An 11509-nucleotide genomic window follows, 5' to 3' on the forward strand; every position below is an offset into this window, starting at 1 on the left:
ACCTCTCACCAGGTAATGCACATCTTCCTTCAAGTGCACCTACATATCCACTCACGGCCAGGTCTCTTCAAAATGAATCTTAAGGAGCATTTCCTCAGAGCATTAACCCTGGTTAGTGCAGTTTCCCCGTTCTTGTCCTTATGGACTGTGGTGAGGCACCCTCACAGGATCACCCCACATCCTTTCTGGACCTGTGATGCCATCCTCCCCCCCATCGCAGCCCTATCCAAGATTCCCTCCCCTTCCCTGAGTGAGTCCCCACTCACACACTGGTGTGGTTCAAGGTGGGCTCATCTATGCCAATGCTGTATTGGGGTCCTTGCTCTGCCAGGAGTGGGGAGCTGCTCTTATAACCCATGGTGTGGGTGGTGGAACCCTCAGCACCCGCACTAACTAACAGCTCCTCCTGTCCTTGCACATCCGTCCTGCCATCTTTGATCACAGATCAGAACAGGGAACACAGCACAACCTCTCTTTTCACGTTGGGTTCTTAAGGCCCTTAAAGCCTTATAAGCCTGTGCAGTGTTTCCTTTGTTCCATTGGACAGACTCCAGATGCAATCAGCTTTAGGGAAATGACAGGCTTCCATTGACATTTCCTGTCTTCCTTTCTGATTGCATCTTCCTTTCTGATTGCATCTTCTTCTCTGATTGCATCTTCCTCTGATTGCATCTTCCTTCCTGATTGCATCTTCCTCCCTGATTGCATCTTCCTCTCTGATTGCATCTTCCTCTCTGATTGCATCTTCTGCACCGGAGGTGGGGTGGGCAGAGGGGGAGGGGAGGCTTCGTGGAAGATTAGATTTACTGGCCTTTGTTCTTTTCTTCTATTGTTTCTCCACTGAAACTCCTCTAATTTAATCAGTGATCTGGCTTCTGGGTTAATGGAATATTTGAAAAGTCCTCATCTTGTTTTATCAGGCAGGCAGATGCAGGATTTGCTGACTAGTCTTCTCAGGCAGTTTTAATTCTTTCTGCCCCTTAAAGGAAGTGTTTTCAGGGTCAGTCCTTGTCTCTGTTTTCTGGATTTCCAAACTTATTACAGTAATTCTCAACCTCCACAGGCTCACAAGCAGCAGACAAGCTCCTGATAGAACATCTCTCCTTATTCCCTGATCATTCTGGAGCTGAGGACTTTCTAGAGTTGTTTGAGAAGGCTGGAAGCTAGGCCTGGGCCATGCCCAGACAGTTGTAGGAGCCAGACAGGTGATACATACCCACCATTATAGTATCATACAGAATAGTTTCTCTGCCCTAAATTTACCCTATGCTCTGCCAAGTCATCCCTTCCTCCTCTATCCCCTAATAACCACTGATCCTTTCAATGCCTTCATAGTTTTCCCTTTTACAGTATGTCATATAGTTGGAAACATACAATATGTAGTGTTTTCGTACCGTATTCCCATAAAAAAGTCCTTAAAAATATAGTCTGCAGCAATCAGTGCCTTGCTCTCAACACATGCAAAAATGGGAGAGACCGTCAAAGAATTGTCTCTCACAGTGATGTCTTCTCTGCTGCCTGGAATTTGTAATGTACTAATAATAAAACAGGTAAATGTACATGTGTAAAAATACATATGTGTACACAAAACTTATTAGACCTGTGAAATTACAATTTCACACGCTCTAATTTGACAATTCCAGGAACACCTTAAAGTTAATTCCACACTTCTGTCAGCTACCACCAAATCTCTTGCTATTGAAACAAAATTATTTTTGAAAAGAAGAGGAAACAAAATAGGAAAAGTTCCTACGTTGAATTCATATAGGTAAAATATTTTTTAAAAAAAATTCTTGGTGATGAATTGACCAGCTGTAAAGTTGTACAATATTCTACCTACTGTCCATAAATTACAGGAAGAAGACGAAGCAATGTCACGGTTCATCCTTCACAGCCTGTTACTGCACAGATGGTAAGAGGTTTTGAATCACGTCCCACACAGAAATAAGGCTTCAGAACTTCAGAAAATGTATCAGTGAAGGAATGGATGTGAGACCTGTCGTTCAAATTGTAGAAGGAAATCTGGCCCAGCTCATAGTCCAGATAAACACCAATCCCTCTGGGCTTTTCCATCAGCAGCAGAGGGACTGGAACCGCACCTTGAGCCACATAGTCACCGTTCCGCAGCTGCACTGTCCAGCGTCTGTTCCGTCCCGATGGGGGCCGCTTTCCCTTCCTGGAAAGGGAGTCTTTACAGACCCCCACGGCCCATTTAGGCTTGTCCTCCACTCGGACCTCCCAGTAACGCCGGCCGGAATCGAATCCCTCAGAACCCAGGACGACTGGAGACGCTGTAAATCTCCTCGGATTCCGATGAACTCTTTGCTTTTTCTTCACGAATGGGAGTCTTTACAGACCCCCACGGCCCATTTAGGCTTGTCCTCCACTCGGACCTCCCAGTAATGCCGGCCGGAATCAAATCCCTCAGAACCCAGGACGACTGGAGACACTGTAAATCTCCTCGGATTCCGATGAACTCTTTGCTTTTTCTTCACGAATGTCACACACTTCTTATCCTCGGAGACAAGCAGATTAGGGTGTGCTGTCTCGGGGTCTAGAGTCACCTCTTCTCTAAACCTCTGCATAATCTTTCGAAGAGCCGCACTCTGTGGAGGCAGACAGCACGCTTCTCTCTTTAGCTGGAAGGAATAGAGTGCTGGAGGTTTCAGGCCTTCACACCTGCCCACGATGCTCCTGATGTCCCTCAGCAGCTTCACTTCCGACATCACACTCTTCTCGGCCACCTCCGTTAGCAGACCTTTGACAGTGGCAATGTGGTCTGAAAATGCTGTTCTGTTTGCACTGAGTTTCTGTTGAATGTCCTTCTCATCCTCAGCTAACCTTGAGAAAACTGCCCGTTGATCATGTTCTAGAAACTGAGTCAGGTGCTCAAATTCGCAGGACAATTTCTGTGCCTGGTTTTCCACCTTCTCTCTCAGTTCTAATAGTTCTCTGTCTTGGGCGGCCAGTAGTTTCTGAACGTCCGCCACTTGCTTCTTCAGGGGCTCCATGTAGCTGCGGAGCCTTTTCCTGTGATGAGAGGCGGCCTCCTCGAGGGGTCTCACGTGGTGGCCCTGGTGGTCAGGGGGCTGAGTGCACAGGGGACACAACACCTCTAGGTCCTCCTCGCAGAAAAGCGTCAGGACCTGGTTGTGCTTCTCGCACAGGGACAAATCTTCCTCCCTCTTCCTCTTGCTCCGGGTGATGTGGAGTAGCCTGGCGATGTCAGTCATCCTTCCCAGCTGGGTGTTGCTCCTGAAGGTCCCCTCTTGGCATTGGTGACGACAGACAGGGCAAGGGAAACTGTACTGTAGATTCTCCCAGGACTGTCTGATGCAGAAGTGACAGAAGTTGTGCCCACATTCGATGGTGACGGGGTCTCTCAGGTAATCGAGACAGATGGAGCACTTGGCCTCTGCCTCGAGTCCTGACAGCACTGTCGACAGGGCTGCCATCACTGCCATCAAGTGTGAATAAAAATCTGGACTGAGGTGGGCTTTCTTCAGGAGGTTGGCTCTGCAGTTACTCTCCAATGAGAAGCAGATGCTCCCTGGGATCTCACTGTCCTTCCTGTCCTAAATGCCCCCCTGTCACTTAAGGGCAGCCCTTGATGTCCTGAGTTACTGGCCTCAGTTGCAGAAGCAGTTGTCCAGAGGCGCTTTATTGCCACCTGCAGCTGGTCACGGAATAGTCACGAGTAGCTGCCAAGGGCAGAGAACGAGAATCCAAGCTCAGCAGTTCTCTTGGTCAGAAAGCAGACACCACTGTAGACTGCCTGGAAATGAGAAAAAAAAAATCCTTTATTTTAAAAAGGCCACCATTCGTCTTTTGGTCCTGCCCGCTAGCACGTTTGAGGCACCCACCGATTCTTCTCTCCACCCAAGGAATCTACCCATATACAAGTCAACAGCGCCGGGCTGCATGGGACTTCAGAAAGCCCGTAGGCTTTGGAACTAGATCCCCTGTGCCTGGGTTGGATCCCAGTCTTAGTACCTACTGTACCTTAGGACCTGGGTATATGTATTTTTAACTAGCATTTAGCTGTGTGTTAAAATAACGAGATCTGGTGTTAGAATTCCCTTGCGGGATGTGATCTCCCGCCTGGCACAGAGCAGGCGCTCAGGGAGCCACGGGTCTTACTACGCTCCAGCCTCCCGAACCCACATCATCCCATCTCCCTGCTTACCTGGAGCGGGAGGCTCTGCGAGGGTCTTGGAAGGGGCCTCTGAAAGGGGTCTCCGTAGCCAATCTTGCAGAAGACTGTGGCCGGCGGTGTGGTATATATGTACCGCTAGGAGGGTGGAGCTATTAGGTCCCCGCCCACCAAAGACCGGCGGCTCCTCCTTGCAGGAGGGCGGGCAGGGCAGTGGGTGGGAATGTCGGAGGTCTTGTGGGTGGGGAGGGAATCTCCTGTGATTGCATCAGGCCGGGAGGGCCGGGCAGTGTGTTAATATACATGATCTGATTTACACCTTTGTGATCCTCCTTTAATCTTCTCAAAACACTTTATCCTATCTTTGCCGATGAAGAAACTGAAAATCTGAAAGGTTAAATAGTTCTCTTCCTATGCTGGCCCAGGAATGTGTGACTCTGCAACCCACAGTTTAACCCTCTTTCCACTGTGAGGCGTCCAGCACTGTGCAGGACAAGGTGGGTCGACTTTGCCCTTCAGTGGCAGAGGTCTGGGTTGAGTCCATCACTTGGTTTCTGCTCCCTCCTAACAAGCTGTTACTTATTCCAGTGACTGCAGACACCCCCCATCAGCAGGGGGTGGTTTATGGAGACCAACTGTGGTGGGGCCTAAAGCACAGGAGGAGAATGTGTGAAAAGTCCTGTGATGGTTATTCTAGGTGTCAACTTGATTAAATTAAGAAATGCCAAGAAATCTGGTAAAGCTCTCTTTTTAGGTGGGTTATGAGGGTGTTTCCAGCAGAGATTAGCATCAGAGCCTGAGTGGACTGGGTGGGAAAGATCCGCCATCAAAATGTGCAGAAAACCTCCAATCTGCTAGGGCCCAGAGAGAACAAAAGATGGAGAAAAAAGGCAAATCTCTCAATCTGCTGGAACTGGGATACACTCTTCTCCCCTATCCATGGACATCAGAGCTTGAGACTCCAGCTTTTGGCTTCCGGGACTTACACCAAGGACACCATCGCCTTCCCTGGTTCTGAGGCCTTTGGACTTGGGCCCAGTCACACTATCGGCATCCAGTTTATAGAGAGCCTATCGTGGGACTTCTCTTCACAATTGCACGAGCTAATTCCCCTAATAAATCCCCTCTTGCGTATTTATAACATATCCTACTGGTTCTGGCTCTCTGGAGAAGCCAAGGAGACAGTTGTGCAGCTGTCAATGGTTCATGGTCCCTGAATCACTGTCTCCAGGAAGTGAAAGATCTGGACATAAGCAACCCATGGGAGGAAAAGAGACTCAGTACACCCCAGGATGAAGCAGGAATAACAACAACAGGAAAAATACCCAGAGCAGTGCACAGTTGTATATGGTGCTTCCGTAAGTGTCTTTGGCACGTGTGAGTTTGTAACTAGTCCACAGCAATCACAGCAACCTCAGTAACAGGAACACTTTGATTGATAATACTTTGTGCCAGGCCCTGTGCGCAGTGCTCTTAAGTTTATAACTTATTTCATAAAGATAGCAATAATTGTACTAATACCAACCACAAAGAAGTAACACTTAAAAAAATCACACTTGCTAGGTGCACATACTGTTCAAAATATTTCAAAATATATTGATGCATTTGGGCCAAGTGCTGTATGGGAGTCATATTTCCCCTGCTTAAAACTCAATAAAGGTGTTCCAAAATTAAAGCCCGAGTCCTCCCCGTGGCCCACAGAGCCCTGCACGACCTGCCCTGTGCCCTCCCTGCCCTCCGTCCTCCCTCTCTCCCCCTCCACACTCTGCTCCAGCCACACAGGCCTCTTTGCTGTTCCTCCCACACACCAGGCTCAGTCCTGCCCCAGGGCCATTGCACGAGCTGTGCCCTCTGCCTGGAACACACTTCCCCTTCATGGTGCATGGCCTATTCCTTCAATCCCCCATCACTTTCTCTGTCCACTTTTTCTAAAATTGTTCAGCCACCATTACCTTCTTTCTCAGCCTTCCTTTTTCCTCCATAGCGTAGCGCGTATACCCATTTTAAATTCTATTTCATTTTAATATGGTATGTATTTACTTGATATTGATAAACCACATAAATCTTTTTATGTGCCAGGCTCTGTGCTCATTTAATCCGCCCAGCAAACCCCTGATGTGGGTACATGTAAATAAATGAGACTTTTAGGCTGTGAAAAATGTGACAAAGGAAATAGAGCTACATTGGTGGGGGAATGGCTTTAGGGTGCAACTTCAGGGAGGGCTGCTCAGAGGGAAGGACCTTCAGGTTAGGATGTGACTGGAGCAGCCTGTGCAAAGGCCGTGGGGCAGGACACAGCCTGACGAGTTGGAGGACAAGCGAGGAGGCCAGTGGCTACAGCAGAGTGTGGTTGGGGGACAGGAATCCATGATGTGCTGGAGGGGATGGCTGCAGGGGCTCCACGCCATGCTCTGAACGGAGCAACTTACATGAAATATTCAAGTCACCATCAGGGCCTGAACTTGGGTGAGGCATGGAAGGTGCTCACTAAAAATTCAAGGGGGGGGACCGAAAAACTTAGACATCGGGATAAATAATATTTCACTGTATGGATAGACAACAGTTTATTTGTGGCCCATCCATGCAATGGAATATCACTCCGCCATGAAAAGGAACATGGCTCTGACACACTCAACCATGTGGATGAACCTTGAACACATCACGCTCAGTGACAAACGCCAGACACAAAAGGCCACATAGTGTGTGACTCCATTTATATGAAATATGCAGAACAGATCAATCCACAGGGACAGAAAGTGGATTCACAGTTGCCAGGGGCTGGGGGAGACAGGGGAAACAGGGAGTGTTTTGGGAGGGTGATGGGAATGCTCTGGAATTAGATAGTGCTTACAAAATCAGACAACTTTGTGAGTATACTAAAAGACACTAAATTGTTAAAGAACTTAAAAAAAATTAGGGTGAAGTCTTTAAAAATCAAAAGGAATGAGAAAATATTTATAATGAACAAAATATCAAAATTTTAAATAAAGATGGGATCAATATTACTGAGTTTTCCTTTTGGCTTGGCACTGCACTGTGACTGATGTCATTTTCATTTAAAATTATTCTTTATAATCTTTACTTTTATTTTAAATTTATTTATTCACTTTTTTGGCGCTGGCAGGTAAAGGGATCCGAACCCTGGGACCTTGGTTCATTTCATTTCTATGTCATTTGGTATTTTTCATCCCTTCTTTCCAGGTGGAGAAACTGAGGCAGAAGTGTAGCAGCAGGGGTGGAACCAAGGAGGGCCTGACTCCATTTGCCCCAGAGTTTCTCCTGACCTGAGTTACGATGGGGACACGTTCATCTGTTGTGGGTCTGCTCAGCACCAGGGGAAATGCCAGGCAGGATTCCACCATCCATCTGTGAGCCGGCTTTATCAGCCTCGCTGGGGACTGGTCAGAAATGCAGAATCTCAGCCTCCTCAAGATCAGAGGCATCGGAATCTGCATAGGGTTCCAGTGTGCATTACAGTTTGAGAAGCACCTCTCTGAAGTGTGATTGGACTCTGAAGGTTCTGGGTTCAAATCCTGCCTTTGCAAAGTGTGGGGATCTGGACAAGTCTGTCTGGAATGCTGCAACCTTGCCTGCAAACTGGGGAGAGATATCAGCACTTATTTCCTAGGATTGTTTGGCCTGGGGTTGTTTTCATTTCCTATGGCTGCTGTGACAAATGGCCATAAACTTGGTGGCTTAAAACAACGCAAATTTATTCTTCCCATTCCAGAGGTCAGAAGTCCCAAATGGGTCTCACAGGGCTAAAATCAAGGTGTGGGTGGGCAGGGCTGGTTCCTTCTGGAGGCTCCAGGGGAGGACCCATGTTCTCCTTTCCCAGCTTCTAGAGGCACCCACTGCCCTTGGCGTGTGGCTCCTTCCTCCGTCTGCAAAGCTGCAAAGCCAGCACTGCAGCATCTTCCAGTCTCTCTCTGACTCTGACCCTTCTCCTGCTCCTCTCTTGTGAGGACCCTGTGAGGACATTGCACTTCCCACGGAATCCAGGATGATCTCCCATCTCAAGATCCTTAATCCCATCTGCAAAGTCTCTTGCCATGAATGGTACCTGCTATGGGTTAAAAGTGTCCTCCAAACATTCACATATTGGAAACTTGATCTCCATGGTAACAGTGTTAAAAGGGTGAGAAATCAAATTGTGGTATATGTAAAGTGGGACCTTTAAGAGGTGATTAGATTGTGAGGACTTTGCCCTCGTGAATGGTTTGGTCATTCATGGAGTAATGGACATAGTTCTGATGACTTTATAAGGAGAGTGAGTGAGAAGGTTAGCTTTCATTGTCTCAGCCCGTTCTTGCCATGTGATATCCTGGTTGATTTGGGACAAACCCTGTAGAGAGTTCTCATGAAGAACAAGGTGCTCACCAGACACACCCCCTGAACCATGGACTTTCCAGCCTCCAGAACTGCACAAAATAAATTTTATTTCTTTATAAATTACCCAGTTTCAGGTATTCTGTTATAAGCAGCAAAAACAGACTGATGCAGTCTGTAAAGCCAGCAGTGCAGCATCTTCCAGTCTCTCTCTGATTCTGATGCTATTTAATTTTTTTTCTATCCCTTGTATTTGCTATAAAGTAGGCCTAAAGGCTTAATGAAGTTGTATTTTACTTTTAAATGTTCTTTTTTGTGGCTGGTTGGTACAGGGATCCGAACCCCTGACCATGGTGCTATAATACCTTGCTCTAACCAATTGAGCTAACCAACCGGCACCAAATATTATTTTCTATTGTAAAAGTCACATAGCCCTATTAGGGAAAATTTGGAAGCTAGGGAAAAAAAGGGGGGAAATGCTCCATAACACCCCAACCTAAATAACCACTGTTAGAATTTTGCTCTTTATCCCAAGCTTATTTTTGGTTAGTGTTGCTTATAACAGAATACTTGAAACTGGGTGATTTATAAGAAAACAAAATGAAACTTACAGTTTCAGAGGCTGGGAAGCCCAAAGGTGAAGAGCACATCTGGTGAAGGCTTTCTTTGGTGGTGACTTCAGTGGTGGCTGATTATCACATTGCAAAATGGCAGAGCAGAGTGAGCAGAGAGAGAGAGACAGACTCTCCTCTTCTTTTAAAGCCCTCAGAACCATGCCCCTGGGGCCGGCCCGTGGCTCACTCGGGAGAGTGTGGTGCTGATAACACCAAGACCACGGGTTCGGATCCCATATACAGATGGCCGGTTGCTCACTGGGTGAGTGTGGTGCTAATAACACCAAGTCAAGGGTTAAGATCCCTTACCGGTCATCTTTAAAAAAAAGAAAGAAAGAAAGAACCATGCCCGTGACCACCACTTTTAATCCATTCACTGCATGTTCCTACAATCCAATCACCTCTTCAAGGCTTCACCTTTCAATGACCATAATAGGATTTCCCACCCTCTTGACAGTCACAGTTGGGGGCCAAGTTTCTAATACCTTAAACTTGGGGGACACAATTCAAGCTTCAGTGAGTTTCAGGGGGACATAATTCAACCCACTGCAGTTAGCATGCTTTCTACACACTGTAAACTAGTGGGCAGGCAGCATCATGTACTGCAGTTTTACTTAATGCTCTACTGTGGTAAGCAACACCTAAGATGGTCCCCAATGATCTTGGCCTCCTAGTAGTCACATAATTGTGTAGTGCCCTTCCTATTGTACCAGGGTTGGCTGTGTGACCAGTAGCAAATAGCAGAAGTGATGGTATGCCACTTCTGATATTAGGTTTGATAAAGAAATTAGCATTCTAGAACAAGGGTTCAGATCCCCCTATGGACCAACTGCCAAAAAAAGAAAGAAAATAGCATTGGTCTAGGGCCAGCCCGTGGCTCACTTGGGAGAGTGCAGTGCTCATAACACCAAGGCCACGGGTTCAGATCCTATATAGGGATGGCTGGTTTGCTCACTGGGTGAGTGTGGTGTCAACAACACCAAGCCAAGGGTTGAAATCCCCTTACCGGTCATCTTTAAAAAAAAAAAAAAGAAAATAGCATTGGTCTAGTTAAGGTACCTAAGAGGGAGCCGAGAGGCCACCTCAGCTAGAGCATCAGAAACCTCTTAGCTGGGAAGACTTTGAGCTTTTGCTGATCTTGTGCACTCAGCCACTTCGTCTTGCACTCGGCCAATCACAGCAGCCAAGCTTCAGCCAATCGCAGGCTGCCAATGGATCACACCATGCCCAAATAAGGCAAATGTCAAGCTGTAACCAATCAGGTTGTTCCTGTATGTCACTTCCTTTCCTTTGACTGTAAATATGACCTGCACATGTGGTGGGGTGGGGTATTCTGGGCCATTTTTGGTCTGGACTGCTGCCTGGCTCTAGAATCATTACTGAGTTCTCAAATAAACTTCCTTTGTTTCATACCTCAACCAGGTGGTCTTTTACTTTGGTTGACAGGCTATGAAAAGACTGTGGCTTCCTTCTTGGACACTTCTCTCTTTCTCTGAGATCACTCACTCTGGAGAAATCCAGCTGCCATACCACAAGGATACTCAAGCAGCCTGTCTTAGTACATTTTCTGCTGCTATAACAGAATACCACGAAGTGGGTAATTTATAAAGAACAGAAGTTTATTTTGTGCATAATTCTGGAGACTGGGAAGTCCAAGAGCATGGCTCTTGCATCTGGCAAGGGTCATCCTATGGAGGAAGGGTGGAAGGCTGAATCAAACACAGAAGACAGAGAGCAGAAATCAGGCTGAACTCACTTTTATGCAAAGCTAGTCTTGAGATAACTACTCCACTCCCAACACAATGTCATTAATCTATTTATAAAGGCAGAGCTCTCCTAACCTAATTACCTCCTCAAGGCCCCATCCCTCAATACTGTTGCAATGCTGAATGTTACATTTCAACATGAATTTGATAGGGACTTTCAAAACATAGCACATGGCAAAATCCATGTAGGAAGAACCTGAGGCCTCCAGGCAACAGCCAACAAGGAATTGAGACCCATGAACAACCATCTGAGTGAGCTGGGAAGCAACTCCTCCCTCTGTCAAGCCTTCAGACAAGTATGTGTCCCCAGCCAACAGCTTGACTGCAACATCATGAGAGATCTTGAGGCAGAACCATCAGTCCAGCTAAGTCACTCCTGATTCCTGATGCACAGAAACTATTTGTTATTTGGAGTGGCTAAGTTTGGGGATCATTTGTTATTCAGCAATTGCTAACTAATACATCTCAAGGATTTTCCCTTCCTGCTGTCTCATTCCTATAACCATACTTCCTTATTGCTGTGGAATTTTCTACTGAGGGGATGATAAGACCACACATTACTTGCTCTTGGCAGAGAATCAACTCTCACCTTCACTCGCCCTGCTACAGGCACAACGTTTTTTTTTTTTTTTTTTTTTAAAGATGAC

General features: G+C 46.7%; 1 protein-coding gene across 1 annotated transcript; it reads right to left on the reverse strand.

Annotated features, from left to right (window-relative positions):
• Positions 1-1881: 1881 nt before the first annotated feature.
• LOC103607822 (putative tripartite motif-containing protein 75) lies at positions 1882-3464 on the reverse strand. The gene is made up of 2 exons (XM_008592290.1): positions 2394-3464; positions 1882-2235 (listed from the first exon to the last, which is right to left on the reverse strand). Exons 1-2 carry the CDS (start codon positions 3462-3464, stop codon positions 1882-1884), a joined length of 1425 nt encoding a protein of 474 aa, XP_008590512.1.
• Positions 3465-11509: the final 8045 nt, after the last annotated feature.

The sequence above is a fragment of the Galeopterus variegatus genome, unplaced genomic scaffold, assembly GCF_000696425.1.
Source record: "Galeopterus variegatus unplaced genomic scaffold, G_variegatus-3.0.2 Scaffold7741, whole genome shotgun sequence".
Taxonomy (NCBI): Eukaryota; Metazoa; Chordata; class Mammalia; order Dermoptera; family Cynocephalidae; genus Galeopterus; species Galeopterus variegatus.